General features: G+C 36.5%; 1 protein-coding gene across 5 annotated transcripts in view; it reads left to right on the top strand.

The window, feature by feature from the left end:
- The window catches only part of PIBF1 (progesterone immunomodulatory binding factor 1), a 213458-nt gene that overhangs the window by 15724 nt on the left and 178114 nt on the right, over positions 1–19620 (top strand). For all 5 annotated transcript variants that reach the window (XR_003434692.1, XM_027116085.1, XM_027116086.1 and 2 more), the window contains 3 exons: positions 698–798; positions 3629–3827; positions 6523–6642. Coding sequence is in view for 4 of the 5 variants with exons in the window: in XM_027116085.1 (XP_026971886.1) it covers positions 698–798; positions 3629–3827; positions 6523–6642 (420 nt within the window). In the remaining variant the exon portion in view is untranslated. The remainder of the gene's footprint in view (positions 1–697; positions 799–3628; positions 3828–6522; positions 6643–19620) is intronic.

Here is a 19620-nt window from a genome sequence, read left to right as displayed (position 1 = left end):
AAATAAAAATAAAAATGATGTCAGATAAGAATAAGCAATGGAGGAGATATATCAAATATGTGTGACTCAGATTTTTTTGCTTTGGAGACCAGGGAGATGTAAGGAATATAAGATAAGTGAGGGTGATGACTAGGTTCATTTTGGACATTTATTGCAACACCCATGTAATCAATTGAAGATGTGTAGTAGGCAGAGATTATAGATGGATCTGAGGTATATATTCAGGGTCTGGCCAGGAAATAATTAGCTGGGCAAGGCACCAGCATAAAAATTCCAGTTGTCAAAGGGTTTTTCACTTAGATTAGATTAACGGGAAAAAATGATCTTAATGACAGCCTGGCAAAAAAACATTCATAAGGCAGCAGATTCAAAGCATAGTTTTTTTGTTTTTTGTTTGTTTGTTGCGGTACGCGGGCCTCTCACTGTTGAGGCCTCTCGCGTTGTGGAGCGCAGGCTCTGGACGCGCAGGCTCAGCAGCCATGGCTCACGGGCCCAGCTGCTCCGCGGCATGTGGGATCTTCCCAGACTGGGGCACAAACCCATGTCCCCTGCATCGGCAGGCGGACTCTCAACCACTGCGCCACCAGGGAAGCCCCAAAGCATAGTTTAACAACCATTTTTATGAACAAACAGAAGGTTTTATTAAATGATAAATTTGCGAACTGACCGTATAATTTATCTTTTTCTCTTTTTTAAGATTGAAGAATTGGAAGAGAAGCTTAATGATGCACTTCACCAGAAGCAGCTACTAACATTGAGATTAGAAAACCAGTTGACTTTTCAACAAAAGGATGCCAGGTAAAAGTTTTAAAAAGCAGCAATACCGGGCTTCCCTGGTGGCGCAGTGATTGAGAGTCCACCTGCCGATGCAGGGGACACGGGTTTGTGCCTCGGTCCGGGAAAATCCCACATGCCGCTGAGCGGTAGGCCCGTGAGCCATGGCTGCTGAGCCTGCTCGTCCGGAGCCTGTGCTCCGCAACGGGAGAGGCCACAACAGTGAGAGGCCCGCGTACCGCAAATATATAAATAAATAAATAAGTAGCAATACCTGTCTAGCAGTTAGTAATGTCATTACGTATTCATGCATGTGATCGTAAGCTAAAATAGAGAAATCTTCAATCAAAGACGGTAATAATTTTTACATCCAGACTGACAAAAAAAACTACTTGAGACGTACACAAAATTCAAAAAGCCAGAATTCAACATTCATTCAACAAATATTGCCAGTGTCAGTGAACCATAAATGACAATGGAAGCTCTCTAAACTCACCACCACTTAACTGGCTGTCTGGATTAAATTTTTCATTTGCTCTGTAGAACATACTGATATATTCTTATGGCCCATTGAATTCTTCTGGGTTAATGTACCTTTTGTTTGCCTACATACTTCCTCCAGCTCAGTTGTGTGTTTATGCAGAGTCTGTTGTGTTTACTCTCAAATATGCCTATGCCAATCATACTTATTATACTTACATAATCATACTTACACTTAATTAAAATTATATTTTAAAATGAGTACAAAAACATGTCATTTATTTGCAAACTATAATGAATTCTTTGGAAAGATTCAATTAAAGCGAGTGACTAAAAATCATCAAATTAAGTGTAAGCAAGAGGTGTTTAGAGATTAGGGGCAAAAATCAAATCCATAAAAAGTATCCTCAGATTTCCCAAGTGTCTTTTCAAAAGGTCTCCTGCCATTGTAAAGAAATCAGATTTGGAAATCATGAAAAATGATTTACAGAAAAACAAAGCATATCTCCATATTACAAAAAATCTGTACCCTATGTAAAAAATGTTGCCAATGAATGTTTATGTCTATATTTTAATTAGCTGTAAATGTGTAAAGTAGGTGTCTTTTCCCTTTATAAGATCTTACTCTTTAACTGATATTTTAAAAAATTATCAGACCAATTATCAGCTACTATCTCATTAGATAAGTGGTTCTCAAATTTTAGCATGCATCAGAACCACCTGCCGGGCTGAAAAAAGATTGTTGGGTCCCACCCTCAGATTCTGATTTGAGTTGGGCCCTGAGAATTTGCATTTTTACCAAGTTCCCAGATGATGCTAATGCTGCTACTGGTTTGGGGATAACACTTTGAAAACCACTGCATTGGATAATAGGACTTCTACTCTATTTCTTTAGGCACTGATCAAATTAAATGAAGTGGAGAGGGCAGTAGGAGACTATTGCAGTAATTCTCTTGATAGCTGATAGTGGTAAAAAGTGGTTGGATTCTGAATATATTTTGAAGGTAGAGTTGATAGGATGTCCTAATGGATTAGATGTGGGGTTTAGGAGAGAAAGAGGAATCAAGGATTGTACCAACATTTTTGGCCTGAATAAATGAAGGGACGAAATTGCTGTCAACTAAAGATGGTTGGGGGTGGTGGTGGGATGAATTGGGAGATTGGGATTGATATACATACACTAATATGTATAAAATAGATAACTAATAAGAACCTGCTGTATAAAAAATAAATAAATAAAATAAAATTCAAAACTAAAGATGCTGAAACCATAGCGGAATAGGTTTGTGAGAGAAGAGCAGGAGTTCAATTTGGAACATGTTAAGGTAGAGTTGTCGTATTAGAAATCCATGTGGAGGTATATGAGAAGTCCGATCTAGAGATATAAATCTGGGTCATTAGGATATAGATGGTATTTAAGTCACGAGACTGGATGAATTCCCCAAGGGAGTGAACACAGACAGAGGAGGGGACTGAGTACTCCAACACTAAGGCAAACTAGATAATAAGACCGAGAAAGTGCCACCAAGAAAATAGGATAAAAATGAAGAGGAAAAAAATAGGGTGTCTGGGAAGCCAGATGAAGAAAGGAGGGAGAGATCAGATGTCTCAAGTGCTATTGATAGGGATGGAAAGAACTGAGAATTGATCATTAGCAATCTGAATGTTACCAGACCTGATTGGCCTGGGTTTAAGAGGAAAGGCATTGAAGAGAGCACATACAGAATACTTTAGAGAAACAAAAGGGGCAGTGAAAGGGGGTCAAAAATTGTGGGAGCTTGTTTGTTCATTTAAGACAGGACGAATAACAGCATGTTTGTATGTTGATGGGAGTGATACAGTAGGAGGGGGAAAAATCAGAGGGTGCCTTCCTGCTCAAAATTTTTGGGTGGGCAACTAACAATGTGTACTACATGGATTCCTTGAGAAAGGCGGTTGATTATGTGTGGATTACTGATTTCATTACCTCATTGGTTGAATGAATACATTATGGTGGTTCAGTGTTGCCATCTTAAAGAGGTATACCTTGAAGTACCTGGATAAAGACAAATGAAAATTACTTTAATGAGTAGGGTCCAAAGCAGGTATATAAGATTTATACCTTAAGGAGAAGACATGTATAATTTTATAATTTGAATTTTAAATGTTATTAAGAACATTAATTTTCTATTTAATAATTTATGTGGCTACACATTCAGTAATTAGTGTAGCATTGTCATTTCGTGTTTAACTGGTTAAGTCAGCATTTAGTTGGAGCCAAAAATACTATTAAGCTTCTCATTTCTTAATTTTATGTTACTATAAAAAAGGAACTTTGAGAAAATTAGATCTCAGTGATTTTTTTAAGCTTGCTATACATTCTCTCCTAATGTAGAAAATATCAAGAACTAATGAAACAAGAAATGGAAACTATTTTATTGAGACAGAAGCAACTAGAAGAGACAAACCTTCAGCTAAGAGAGAAAGCTGGAGATATTCGTCGAAACCTGCGTGACTTTGAGTTGACAGAAGACCAATATATGAACCTAAAAGGTCTTCCGGAAGATCAGCTTTCTATTCCTGAATATGTGTCTGTAAGTGTCTTGTATCATTAAAAAAAAAAAAAGAATGCATATATTTCCAGACTAAAATTTGCCATTTCTATAGTAGCCATAACTTTTTTTTTTTGCCATAACTTTTGAAGTACCTAATTGATAAATTATTTTATGACTCTGATCTGAAGTGAGTGAATGGTGTTCAGATCACCAAATTTTAAAGGGTCTTGGCCATTGACCTCCAAAGTCAAGCAATAAATAGGGCTCTAAAGTTAATGGCTGGATAATCCATAGAAATGAATTATTTTATCATAAACTGTGGCAGTTTATAATGTTCTCAAATGAAAAATTATAGAGATAACAGATTAGTGTTTGCCAGGGGTTAGGGACATTAAAGAAGAGGGGAGTGGTGTGATTATAAAGGGACAGCATGAGGGCGATCATTACGGATCTAGGTCAGGATCTCAACTGCAGTGTTGGTTACACAAGTCTGTATGTAGGATTGATCTATGGCAGTGTTCTCAAATCTTTCTGATATCAGCATCCATTTACACTCTAAAAATTATTGAAGACCCCAAAGAGATTTTGTTTATATAGACTATATCTGTTAATATTTACCATATTTGAAATTAAAACTGAGAAATTTTTACAATACAGGAATACACAAGTACACACTTCATTAGCCTTAAGGGCGATGATATCATCACACATCATGTAGCCACCGGCAGACACTTAATGGGCATAAGATTAAGAGTAAAAGAGGCAAAAAATATTAGTATTACTAGGAAAATAGTTTTGGTCCCATGGATTTCCTGAAATGGTCTCAGAGTGGCAGGGTGGGACCAGGGCTCTCAAGAGCACACATCTCACACAAACTGCAAGTTTGTGATATACAGAGGTCATTTCACCCTAAGAGGCTTGATTTTTTTCATCTGTGAAAGGGTTAATAATAATAACAGTGCCTTTTATTCAATAGCTTGTCATAATCTATGATGAAAAAGAATCTGAAAAAGAATATTTATATGTATAACTGAATCACCTTGCTGTATAGTGGAAACTAACACAGCATTGTAAATCCACTATGCTTCAATTAAAAAAGAATAATAACAGCAACTTTCTGTTGAGGTAATTGTGAAGATTAACTATGAATTTGTATGTAAAATGCTTAACACAGTGCTTAGAACATAGTAAACACATAATAAATATTATCAGTTCTTTTTGCTGTAGTGGTTGCTACTCTTGGTTCTCATTTGGATAAGGCTTCCAGATTAATGATTTCCTACAAAACGGAGTACTGTTTTTTGTCCAGCTTTTTATTTAACATAGCTTGAACATAATCGTTTTGCCCAAAGTACTGTCCAAAACCAATTAAATATCTCAAGTGCTGTCATTGAGGCTTTAGCCATTGTAGATGGAAAGTATCCCATTAGTGGCAGGCATACATATTTTTGTTCTCTGATCTGTTAATGTTCCTTGTCTTATCTTTTGTTTTCAGACAGTACCATCCTAACTAGTTAATTATACACAGGTTCATTGTGTCAAGTACTAGCCTTAGGACTTGCCTCTTACCAAATATGGTACTCCTGCAATACAGCAATACATTAAGGAGTTTCAGACTGTATGCCTATACAATAAATAGTCCCTAATTGTCCTCTCCTAATTTGCTGATAGCTTAGTTTTGTAGGAGCTTGTTAGTTGGAACACTTTACTAAGTTAAGGCAGGCAAATTCCCCTGAGAGAATTATGAGTGGGAAGAGAGGTCTGAACTGAATGGAACAGTGACATGAAAATACCTCCTGATTCATCCTGATTATCCCTTCCACAGCGGTGGTAGTAAGTAGATTTCACCAAGAGCCTGGGGTGTAGGCTTTTCCTATATTTAGGCATGGGAGACAGAGCAGTGCACAAACCAGACAAAAATTCCTGTCCTCACAGAGCTTACATTCCAATGGAGCAACACACACAACAAATTAAGATATGTAGAACGTTTGTCCTAAATGCTATGGAGAAAAGAGCAGGAATGAAGAGTGAGGATGCTATTTTAAATCAGCGTAGGGGAGGGAGTTCCCTGGCGGTCGAGTGGTTAGGACTCCATGCTCTCACTGCCAAGGGACCGGGTTCGATCCCTGGTCGGGGAACTAAGATCCCACAGGTGGCGCGGCCCCCAGAAGAATCTGGTTAGGGAAGTCAGGGAGGGTTTTACTGATAGGGTGATGTCTGGTCAGAGACCAGAAGGGAGTGAAAGCATGAGCCGTACATTTATATGTGAGAAGAGCTTTTCCATCAGAGGAAAGAGCAAGAGCAAAACTCTGGAACACTTGATGTGTTGAGGAAATAACAAGTGGATAGTGTGGAGTGAGCAGTAGTGGGAGGTAAGGAGTAAGGAGAACATGGAGGACTGATAGAAGAGAGGAAAGAGAGACCGTGTCACAGGTGGGGAGTTACAGATAATCTGGGCCTTGAGGGGACTTAATTGAACATTAAGACTTAATGAAGTATTAGTGGTCAGGGACAATTAAAGACCGTCTTGTATCATTTTGTACAAACAAAACTTTATATATAATAAATATAATTTATATAATCTGAATATATAATCTGAAACTCCTTAACACTTTCCTTTATTATCTTAATACTTTTCCTTGTAGTACTGATAATGGAGAGTGCTGTTAATTAGCAAATTTTAATTGTAATTTGGGTCTCGAGACTGCTTATTAATTTGATTTTTTTTTCAAAGATTCGGTTCCATGAACTAGTGAATCCATTAAGAAAGGAAATCTCTGAACTACAAGTGAAAAAGAAAGACCTGGCCGAAGAATTAAGTGAAAACAAGGGTCAACTGAAACAACTGACTGAGGTTTGTATAATTTTGATCCCTGGTGTGAAGAAGCTCCAAGAGGTCCTTAAGATTTGTGATAGGGAATATAAAAATCAGTGAAAGAAAAATGGAACTCAGGGATGCTGACTGCTGTGATTCTTCATAAGTAGTGGGAAGGAGGTGAGACTGGAAATAGCCATCTTATTTTGGCAGGGTACGTCCATGATATTGGCCGTAATCCCCGGCTGAGTGTTTTGTTGTTGTATCTCATTTCATTCTCAGTTCTTCATTACAGATCCGCCCTGTTGGTGATAAGAAAGGGAGCCCTTGTCCATTTATAAGTCATTTTGCCTCTTCATCCAATACAGTTAGCTCTCCTAATACCTGTTCAGAGCACATGCACTAATGTTAGCATCCACCCCACTGATGCCTTGTGCTGTGCTAGGTGCTGGCAGCAGTGAGTACAAGAGAGACAGTGCCTGCCCTTCCAGAGTTCAAATTCTAGTAGGTTGGAGTTATACCTTAGATGATATCTTGACACTCATTCTTTGTGTGACCTTGAACAAGTCATTCAATGTTTCCTGCTCTGTCAAATGAAGAAAATAATACTATTTGTCCCATTTACTTCATTGAATTGCTCACAATTCTGTTTCAAAGTAAAAATGTGATTTTTAGCAAGGTTGCCTATAAACTATTTTGTGTCCTATTTCAAGGGCAACTTTTACCAAAGATCTGTTATCCAGAAATAAACAATTATGATTTAATTTATATTTTGATGCTCTGATTTGCTGCACTGTTAGTGCTGGATGGAATCTACTTTGGTCATTATAGAGCCAATATTACAGGCAAATGAAGGCTCAGCTTCCATCTGCTCATAGGAGCATTGAAGTCATCAGGAGTGATGCCAGAGAGGCCAATGTGCTGATGTGAACCCTACCACAGGGGTCTATTATGGTGGTTTTTTTCTGCTGCTAACCTGCCACATTGTGCAGGTAAACTGTTCTGCACATTTAGAAAAATAGCTCTTAACTTTTAAAAAATTTGCATCTAAAGTCAAAATAATAAAGGACAAAGAAGACCTCAATTTGGCTACTAACTAATTTTGCAACCTCGGGCAAATCATTTAATCTCCATTGTCTCTGTAGAATGCCCAGGATGGTGATGGTGGTGGCAGCAGCGGTGGCGGTGTGCCACATGGTTCGTTAGAGACAAGGCAGATAAGTTTTCAGGCTTAGTTCTGCAGCACCTTATGGTACGTCAGTGTCCCTCAGGGACTTCTTATTTTTTAGAGGGAGGACTGGAGGAGCTTTCTATCCTTGTTTCTATCAAACCACCTCTATTTTTTTTTTTTTTTTTTTTGCGGTACGCAGGCCTCTCACTGTTTTGGCCTCTCCTGTTGCGGAGCACAAGCTCCGGACGCGCAGGTTCAGCAGCCATGGCTCACGGGCCCAGCCGCTCCACGGCATGTGGGATCCTCCCAGACCGGGGCACGAACCCGTGTCCCCTGCATCAGCAGGCGGACTCTCAACCACTGCGCCACCAGGGAAGCCCAAACCACCTCTATTTTAATCTCTTTTGACATTTGGGGATTCTAAGAGTACCTTCTCCTGAACAAAGGATTCTTTGGACCAAAAAAAAAGAAGGCTTGGATCTCTAAAATTATCATTAGTATGTGACATATTTTTACTGTGTGGTAAAGCAAGTCTTTCTACTCTCAAGGGTCAGTAATGGCATTGTATCCCAGATTTTAGTTTGTTTCAACCTTCCTAATACCTTTAGTATTTTATTGACATGAAAGCATAGAAAATTAACACTGGTTTCACTCATAGAGTTCCTTAGTGTTTTTAGTGCATGAATACCTCTTGAACACAGAAGCAGTTTTGTTTGTGAGCTTGTGTTAGGGTTCTCCAGAGAAACAAAGCTAACAGGATATGTAAATATATATGGAGAGACGTATATTTTAGGAAATTGGTTCTTGTGATTGTGGAAGCTTGGCGAATCCAAAATCTAATGGGGTAGGCTGGCAGGCTTGGAGATTCAAGGGAGGGTTGCAGTTTGAATCCAAAGGCAGTCTGCTGACAGAATTCGTTCTTGCTCAGGGGAGGTCAGTCTTAGTTCTAGTGAGGCCTCAGCTGATTGGATGAGGCCCACCACGTTATGGAAGGTAAACTGCTTTACTCAGAGTCTACTGATTTAAACGTTAATCTCATCTAAAAAATGCCTTCACAGAAACATGTAAAATAACGTTTGACTGAATATTTGGGTACCGTAGCCTAGCCAAGTTGACATAAAAAATTAGCCATCCTAGAACCTTTCCATGTGCAAGTTTGCTTCTTAAAGGTTTACCACCTCTCAGCTGAAAATATAATCTTCTGTCTTAAACCTTTTCCTGAACTTAATATAAAGAGGGAACTGAATCACATTCAGGAAAAAAGAAAAGTAATGCCTTATCTCCATAATAAAAGGTCTTAGAAACTCAGAGAATATGATTTAGACATAATAGAATTACTTTTGTATTAAAGCCACCCTTAAAGTTAGATTCTTCTGCTCTGTCAAGGGCCTAGTACAGGTCAACTTGCCCAACACTCAGAAAATATAGACTGAAAAGTTTTAAATGAAAAGTCACCAGCTAGGACCTTTTTATAAGGATATAGTGAGTGAATGTTAATATCTAATATTAAAAGAAATGTTTTTAGCAATATATTGTGGGGGGTTATTTTTTGAAATGATTTGTTAAATTATTTACTGCTCTGGTATCTGGGGAATTCAGAGATACTAGTTTGAGTTTCATCTCTGCAACTCGACGATGGTGTGATGATCTTGGATAAAAAACTTAGTCTTTACTGCCCCTCCCTGCAGTCCCCATCTGTAAAATAGGGATGAGAATATGTAACATCTGCCTCACTCACATGGCCATTATTATGAGAATAAAATTTATTCAATAAATAATTCACTATACCTTGATTATGTGGCAAGCATTGTTCTAGGTGCATGGAATACCTCAGTGAACAAAACAGAGATCTCTGGCCTCATGGAATTTATGTTTTAAAAGGAGTGCAGGGAGCTTCCCTGGTGGCGCAGTGGTTGAGAATCCGCCTGCCAGTGAAGGGGACACAAGTTCGATCCCTGGTCTGGGAAGGTCCCACATGCCGCGGAGCAACTAAGCACGTGCACCACAACTACTGAGCCTACGTGCCGCAACTACTGAAGCCCGTGCGCCTAGAGCCCATGCTCCACAACGAGAAGAAGCCACCGCAATGAGAAGCCCGTGCACCGCGACGAAGAGTAGCCCCCGCTCACCACAACTAGAGAAAGCCTGTGTGCAGCAACAAACACCCAACACAGCCAAAAATAAATAAATAAAATAAATAAATTTATAAAAAAAATAAAAGGAGTGCAGGGAGGGACTTCCCTGGTGGTCCAGTGGCTAAGACTCCATACTCGCAGTGCAGGGGGCCCAGGTTCGATCTCTGGTCAGGAAACTAGATCCCACATGCTGCAACGAAGAGCCCACGTGCTGCAACTAAAGATCCTGCATGCCACAACTAAGACCCGATGCAGCCAAATAAATATTTTAAAAATAATAAAATTAAATTTTAAAAAAAGGAGTACAGGGGAACAAACAGTAAACATTATATTGGAAAGGAAGCACAAAGTAAAATCTCGAGTTTGCAGATAGCAAAGTTTTTCTGAGTGGTAGAGTACTACGCTAGTAAGGCAAATTGGAGGAAGATCTCAGAAGATTAGCAGACTGATTATAACCTGTGTGTTTTCTTTTATGTAACCTCTCAGTTTATGATCCCCAAATCAGCATATTCAAAATTGGTCACCAACCCTAGAGACTATATTTTTTTTCTATTTTATTATGAAAGTTTTTGAGCATAGGTAACTAGAAAAAATTTTACAATGAACACCAGTATACCCGTCACCTAATTTCTGCCATTAGCATATCACTATACTTATATTAATCACATACCTGTCCATCTATCCATCCACTGGTCATATTTAATTTATGAGAAATTGCCAGACTGTTTTCTTTGTAATGTATCAGTAGTTCCTTTTTATTTTTGGGTAATATTTAATTGTATGGATATATTCATCCTCCAGTTGATGGGCATGTGAGTTATTTCCACTTTGGAGACATTATAAATGAAGCTGCTACAAACATATGAACATTGGCTTTTGTGTGGACATACTTTTTTGTTTTTCTTGTGTAAAATTTAATAGTCAGATTTTTCACTTCTAGATTTCCATTTGGTTATTATAGTTTTTATTTCTCTGCTATTTGTGTATTCATTATAAGCACATTTTCCTTTACACCACTGAGAATAGTTAAAATCTCTGCTTTAAAATCCTTGTCTGCTAATTCCAAAATCTGAGTCACCTCAGAGATTGTCTCTGTTGATTGTCTTTTCTTTTAAGGATGGGTCACATTTTCCTGTTTCTTCAAAGGTTGAGTAACTTTAAATTGATAATTTAAATCTGAGTAAATTTAGATCTTAACATTGCAACTGTTAGGTTGTGGAGACTGCATTTTGACAGTGCTGATGCTTTTGTTTTAGCAGGAATTTAACTGGTTTGTACTCAGATAGCATGCTCTGTCTCTTGGGCAGCAGCTCAAATTTCAGTTAGGCTTTTCTGGCCTTAGTAGGACTGCTTGGGTCTGTCCTACACATGTGTTGTTCAGAGGTCAGCCAGAGATCTGGCAGAGATTATCTGCGGAACTCAGAGTACCCCTTTTCTGGCTGTCTCTAGAATTCCCTCCTCACTTTAGAGCAGCTGAGTTGCCCAAAACTCTTGTTTTCTGGTTCTTCAAGCTAGAAAGATGAAGGATATTCTGTTGTACCTTTATCATCCAACTTGGCACATAGTAGGCCTGCCTTCCAGATAAAAGGCATTTTAAAAAGAGAGAGAGAGACCAGGAAATTTACCCAATGCTGTTCCCTTCTTCCTCTCGTAGAAGACATCCCTCCAGAATCTGCCTGATTTTGGTCACTTTCCTGTGCCTTCAGATGGTTGTTTTATATTTCGTCCAGAATTTGAAGTTGTATCTGCAGTAGGGTTGGTCAGATGGGAACTTGGAACCATCACCAGAAGTGGAATCACCTTACAATTTTGTTTTAAACACAGGTGAAGGAAGAGAAAATCCAGTCTGTGCATGTGAAATATTTAGCTTTGAAATCCTCTGTTTTCTCTAAAAAGAATCTTAGCTTCATTGGAGAATCTTTTTTCTCAACATGTTTAACTTTGTACTGATATGGGTGATGACTCGTTAGGCATTATGAAGAAAAATATTAAAAGCAAAATAAAATGCATCACTAGACCTTGAACAAAATGTACAGCTTTGAACATTGTAATTTTGGTTGTTTGCACTACTTACCTATTAATGATTATTGAATTCCTAATATAGCCATAAATTTCAGAGTTTGGAAAGTAAGATCTGGTATTTGGGCAGCTGAGTTTACTATCTGAGGACATACAAAGATTAGTATGTGTCAGATGAACACCAACAGCTGGGGAAAATGTGATTGAAGTTCATAGAATCACAAAATCATAAAATCACATAAGGTGAGGATTGACTTGCAAGGGGATAAACTCAGGACAAATACAAGATGGTACTACTATTTTATAGAACAAGTAGTAAATTAATAGGAAACTTAAAAAGAGGAGGCAAGAGCCAACAAATATAAATGCCCCAAAAATGGCAGCATCATGGCAATTCCATGTGGGTTACTAAGAGAAACTAAGATATTTTTTAGTTATGTCTCTGAGTTTTAAAACTGGGAGTTGGGAAAACAAACTTTCCGGTTTACTAAGACTGTTGGATTGAGTTTTGTCTTTTCCAAAAATGAACTGAATTTTTTTTTTTTTTTTTTTACCACATGGTGGCAGCATATATCCATTTATTTCTGTAACCGGTTTTGGGCTACTCAAAACATCTTGTCATTTTTGACCTAGAGGCCAAAGTGTTACATTGTTACCTTATTTTCATTTATATTCCTTATTTCATATCCATTGCCTTAAATCAATCAAATACTATGTTTTTTTAATAAAATTTAGTAGATATATAACTGGGAGATAGAATTTTTAAAAATTGAAACTTTTCTGGCAAAACATGTAGTCTTCAGATTAAAGGTGTCTCAGTTATTACACTGATTTTCATAATTACACCTAACAAAAGCATTCAGAGATGTTAAAGCCCCACAAGTACACAGTTAATTGTGCCTTTATTCATATAAGCTGCTAGTTCATGGCAGATATGAAGTGAAAAACTGATTTGTTCAATATCTATTACGTGAAATGTAATAAAATGTGATTTTTGACCTTTAAAAAAGAAGTCGCTCTTCCTGAAGTGCCAATTTTAGTAGATTTCTGGAATTTTCTTTCATTATTTTTTTCCACATCTTTAGTTATTTGGAAATAATATCTGGATACTAACCCTGGAAAATAGGGCTCATCTTTTACTTCAAGTTGAGAGTTTTTTTATAAGCATCAGTAACATAGTCTAATTATAGCATATTTTGAGCTGTATTTCATACATGAGCTTGTGTATGGTACTTAGTGTTTTCATAAGTGTTATACGTTTATTTCCTATTTATGAAATCTCTCTGTAACAGGTCAGAATTTTGGTCCAGTACATGTAGCTAAGCTATGTGCAGCTGTTGTGCTATTGTAGAGTTATTTCAGAATGTTTCTTTTCAAAAGAAAGAAAAGTTAACAATATTATATAGGGCATTAATGAGTCTGTACTTAGAACCATTAAGTTTCATGAGGAAATGGTGAAATACTTTTCTCTTATGAGAACTTCGGTAACTAGGAAGCAAGAATAGTGTTTTGTTTAAGAGAACTTCCTTGTTTAGGAAACATAGTTACATTTATTGAGAAAAATTCTGCAAAATTACCTTGAGCCTCATCTTAAGTATTCATACATGAATAATCCTGTTAATTTTATTTGAATGAAAATGAAGTATTTCATTAATGATACATACTTGTTAGTCGGGTTTTTTAATTTCAGAGCATTATTAACTATTTGTTTTCTGAAGTTTCTTTTTTATCCTGCCCAACTGATGAATTTAAAATTCCTTTATAAGATACATGTTATGATGCTACTCATCAGTTGTAATTATTTTTGGGTATCTGACAAATTCATTAGTAAACAATAATAGTTTTGCCTCTCTGTATTACATTTAAGTTGAATAAGCTCTGCTTAAAACTTAGATTCCTGGATACTTTCATAGGTTCTGGTTTTGGTTTGAGACGGACCTAAGAATCTCAATTTTAATAAATAACCTAGGATTCTAATGTGGCAGGTTCATGGACCATGAACACAAATCTCCTTTGTTGTTGTTTACTTATTGAGGTACAAAAACACTTTATATTCTTAATTAAATTTCATATTTTATATATTATAATAATAATTAATAATAATTAATATTTTAATGTATTTATAACATCCACGAATATAATAATTAGAATAACACTAGCTGTAGTATTACTACTTGGAGGTTCTAAAACCCATTTCTTACATATACATCTAAAACCTGTTGCTTCTTTATAAACTTGTTGTATTTTTACAAATTATGTAAATGACTTAAAGATAAAACTTCATGAGGAGGGAACAGTTCATGGGAAAGCTATAATGAAGGCAGTTTAAAATAGGATGTTATCGGGGAGAAGCCTCTTTTCGCTGATTGTTTTATACATGGCTGTAAGAGGAAAAAATTTTTAAAGAGTAATGTGGCCTTTTTTTTTCTCCATCTGCCACTGTGTTTATAATCTTAAAGAAATCCAGTGACATTGTTAATTTATTTCAGGGACAGATTTTGAGGGGATTATTAGGTCTTGAGATGAAATTTTGAACCTAGGAGCCAGGATGGTATATCATCATATTTTGGGAAGGGAAAACAACTCATGAGGGACCTTACCAAGTACTGTAGCTTCAATCTGGGTACACTATGAACACTTTGTTCTCTTGCTATACACATCTCAATCCAGATTCTACAGACATAATTTGGAGTGTCTAAGAGGGGTTTTTTTAATCATTTTAACTTTATGATTTAATTTCTTTATCTATATAAAAAAGTAATTAATAGCTGTATATGCTGGATCATCTGAATAAATAATTTATATTGGAGTATTATTCCCATGACGTTCATGCCTATGTCTGCATTTAATTTTGTCATGGCATTAGCAGCACAAAAAATAATTTTAAAAACAGCCATCAACTTGATATGTAAAATAGGCATTTCAGCCAAATAATGGCCAGATGTTACCATGGGTCACTGTATGAATAAAGGTTTCACAGCTCAAATAGAGAAAAATAGTGTCAAAATTGAGTCATCATACTACTGGGTATAGCCATGCCAAACTCAAACCTCAATAAACTCCCACTTATTGTAACACTTTGAAGTTACATGAGCTAGTCAATGTAAACTACGGAAAGAATAAGCCTTGCTATTGAGGCATATTTGAAAGAGATGACACCCTAAATGCATTTCATTTTTCCTTTTTTTTCAATTCCAATGATCTGCCTCTTCTTAGCCAAGCTCACATTAGGGTTAGGAGGTGGCTAGACCTGACTGAAGTCTGGGGCTTTGGGAAAGCTAATGTTCCAGTTATGTATTGCTGCATAACAAACCACACTAAAAACTTCGTGACTTAATTTTTATCTGTCACAGCTCTGAATATTGATAGGCTCAGCTGGATATTTCTTACCTGTCTGAGGCTGGAGTCATCGGAAGTCTTCATTCACATGTTTGGGGCCAGATCACTCTCCAGCTGGCTTCTCCATGTGACTAGTTTAGGCATCCTTCAACGTGGCAGCCTCAGGACCTAGCAGTTGGTCTCCAGAGTAAGTGTTCAAGCATAAAGAAACCCAGGCCAAAGCTGAAAGTCTTCTTAGGACTTTAAAGTCCCACCAACATCATCATGTTCTCTTAGTCAAGCAGAGCATTAAAAGGAATAGTCTTCAGTCAGGGAATATCTTGCCATATACAAGGGAAGAAATTGATAGAGGCCATCTTAGAAATAGGCTACCATGTTTGGGGTTTTTCTCTCCTGGCCTGAGTGAAAGCCTGGACACAGTATGAGAAAGCCCTAAGCAAGACCAGAACAGATTGTTGACAGAGCTTAACCTGTAAAAATCTATAGGACTCCCTGCCCCTCCCACTCCAGATAAGGTGGATAAAGTCTCCTTTGCCTCCAGAAGCTGAAAAATAAAGTATTCCACTTAAAGAGACTGCCATATTGACTGTAAAACCACACTCATTTCTATTTATCTATAAGGAATATGCTTAATGCATATTGATAAAGATTGAAAATTAAAGGGATGGACTAACAGTTATGAAAAAAGAACAAGAATGTAATAGTAATATAAGATTAGAACCACAAAACGGTAACAGAAAACAATAATGAAAGGTGATTTTAGAAACATAAACTTCTACGTATCAAGGAACATAGTAATTATAAAGAAAAGGGTTTTAGAAAAACAAGGAGAACTTAATGAAAGTGTAATGATGGGGGGAAAGTTTATAATGTACTTTCTACAGAACTGGATAGACTTAATAGACATAAAAATAAGTCAGGGCTAGAAGAATAGATTCAATCAATAATTTTGATTTAGTTGCTATGTATAGAGCTTAACATTCCTTGACCAGGGAATAACTTTTTTTTTAAATGTCAATGAAGGGAATTCCCTGGCGGTCCCATGGTTAGGACTCTGTGCTTTCACTGCCATGGGCCCTGGTTCAATCCCTGGTTGGTGAACTAAGATCCCACCAGCTGCACAGCGTGGCCAAAAAATAAATAAATGAATAAATAAAATGTCAGTGAAAAGTTGACAGAACTATCATGTATACACTTGACCACATAGTAAAATTAATAAATTTTTAAGTGAAGATTTTGTAGTCCCTATTTTTATCCTAATTTAGTAGTGATAATTAAAAGGTGAGCAGAAAAAGTTTAGAAATTAGGAAACATTTTTTAGATCAAAGAAGAAACAAAAAACAAGAGAAACATATCTTTTAGATCATAGAGGAAGTGAAAACAAGAAAGCAATTAAAATGAGAACATTCTATATCAAAATCTTTTAGACACATTTAAAGCTGGGCCAGAGGAAGACCTATCGCCTTAAAGTGCCTTTATTATTAAAGAGAAAGATGAAAAATAAAGACATTTAGTAGTCATCTTAGGAAAGAAAACAGAACAGTCAAAATAAGGAGTTTGGAATTATTGGACATTAATATTGCATGTGGCTCTGTGAAAAGCTTGAAAACTGAAAAAAATGTCCCAACGAAATATAGATTACTAAAATTAGCAGAAGTGGAGAACTTGAATAGAACGATTACCATAGAGGTATTACAGAGTGAGTAAAGATGTACTGTTGATGAAGTTACCAGGTTCACAGATGGATTACCCTGATAGGTTTACAGTGGATTTCTATAAGCACAGCTGATTCCAGTTAAATAAACTATACGAAACTAGTATTGAAAAAGATGGAAAGCGCTGAGAAGGATAGTACAAAAGCAAAACAAAACAAATCTATCAGCTAATTTTACTTATTACTAAAGATGCAAAAACTAAATGTTCAAAAATGAATTCTAGCATTGTATCAAAAGAATAATACTTTACGACTAAGTAAAGTATATTCTAGGACAGAAAGGATTATCCATTATATCAGCAAGTTTAAGGTGAATAACCATGTGATTGTATCATTAAATGATAAAGGATGTTAAAATTCAGTGACCATTCCAAATAAAGAGACTTTAAAATATTTACTTAAAAAAAGCCCACAAAAACTTTATCCTAAATGGCAAAACAGTAAAACCTTTTTCTGTAAAAATCAGGAACCAGACACAGACTGAGTTGCTCATTATTACCTAACATGGTCTTAGAGGGACCTAGCAGATGCACTAAGAAGAAAAAAACTATCCATGTAAAAATTTGAAAGGAGATTAAAATTTTTTTTTCTGTTAGTTTAAAAACCAGCTAAAATTAATGTAGAAATCTGATATTGTGACTGAATGCAGGATAAATGTGTAATTGACCAATAACATTTCTCTAGGTTTAGAGTAATAACTGCTAGAGATGGACTTGGGGGAAAATACTTAATTCATGGGGAAAGTAATGGACTTATATGAAGAAAATGATTAAATCTTATTGTTGTACCTGGAAGCACTATATCTCAGAAAGGAGACAAAGTCATAAAAATAGCAATTTTTCCACTGTTAATATATTAATTAAATGCAATTATTTATATTCTGAATAAATAATATATAATAAAAGCAGTCATTTATATTATCTATATTATTATTAATATATTAGTATATACTGTTATATACAATAATATATTAATATATACTGTTATTAATATATGCTACATATTAATATATACTAAATATATATTGTTATGTGTGTTCATATGTTAATATTAATATATACCGTTAATATATTAATTAAATGCAGTTATTTATATATTTATATTATAAATAAAATATATAATAAATGCACTTATTTATAAGTTAAATTATAAGTTAAATTATATCCCAATAATTTTGTTATTTTCTATGTTTGATATTTTGGTGGAGGAGAGAAATGCCATACAAGGATTGGGATTGGATAAATGATTTTAGTTTATGTGAATAAAACAAATGTTCTGAAATTGCCAAGAAAAATGTGGGGGGAAGAAACGTGAAAGGTGGGGAAAGCTGAGATGCTGGGCCTACCAAGATCCCAGTATATACTTCAAAACTACTGAGGTCAACTAAATGTGATATTGGCAGAGAAACAAACATCAGTAGAACAAAGTATAGAAACAGGTCTAATTATATACCACAATAGTGGTCGTTCAATTCAGTTGAAAAAGAGTGTTTTTTGTTTGTTTGGTTTGGGGTTTTTTTAAAATTAAATTTATTTATTTATATTTTTGGCTGCGCACGGGCTTTCTCTAGTTGCAGTGAGCGGGGGCTACTCTTCGTTTCGGTGCACGAGCTTCTCATTGCGGTGGCTTCTCCCGTTGCGGAGCACGGGCTCCAGGCACGCAGGCCTCAGTAGTTGTGGCACATGGGTTCAGTAGTTGTGGCTCACGGACTCTAGAGCTCAGGCTCAGTAGTTGTAGCGCACGGGCTTCATTGCTCCGTGGCATGTGGGATCCCCCCGGACCAGGGCTCAAACCAGTGTTCCCTGCATTGGCAGGTGGACTCTTAACCACTGAGCCACCAGGGAAGTCCCAAGAGTGTTTTTTTAGTATAAGGGTCCTAGCACAACTGGATGTTATTCATCCGTTAAAAAAAAAAGTTGGTCCTCACATTCCATACCATATACACATATTAATTCCAGTTGGATTAAAATTTTTAGAAGGAAATCTAGGCCATTACTTCAGTAATCATGCAGATTCTTAACTCAGGGTCCACGAGCCTCCAGGTGGAATGGGGAAAACATTATTTTCATTTCTTACTGAAATTTAGCATTTCCTTCAATTACAGGTAAATACAAAAACCACAGTAGGACTGTCACTGCCGATGACTCTGTCAGCATTAGAATTCAGGTATTTCCATATCACAGTGTAGTTATTGCAGGTATCTTTAGAGATTATGCTCATCACTACTTCAACTTCAGTGTAGTTGAAGATCCCTCACTGGATCTGATCTTTAGTGCATTAATAAAAAAGGACATGTATAACTTTAAAAAATATTTCAGTAGTTTTATTGCAGTATACAATTAACCCCTGAACAACATGGGGTGCCGACCCTCTGCGCAGTTGAAAAAATCTGCATATAACTTGTAGTCAGCCCTCCCTATCAGCAACTGTGCATCTGTGGATTCAACCAACCATGGATCGTGTGCTACTGTAGTATTTATTATTGAAAAACATCTGCATGTAAGTGGACCTGCACGGTTCAAACCTGTTGTTCAAGGGTCAGCTGTAATTTGTTTCCTTTGCCATTCTGTGTATTTTAATTTTTGATTTTAGAGACTTCAGTCTCAGAAGGGGTTCACAAGTATTACCAGATTGCCAGT

The sequence above is a fragment of the Aethalodelphis obliquidens genome, unplaced genomic scaffold (genome assembly GCF_003676395.1).
Source record: "Aethalodelphis obliquidens isolate GAN/ISIS:26980383/991018 unplaced genomic scaffold, ASM367639v1 scaffold15, whole genome shotgun sequence".
NCBI classification, from domain to species: Eukaryota; Metazoa; Chordata; class Mammalia; order Artiodactyla; family Delphinidae; genus Aethalodelphis; species Aethalodelphis obliquidens.
This window is presented reverse-complemented; position numbering and strand designations above follow the sequence as displayed.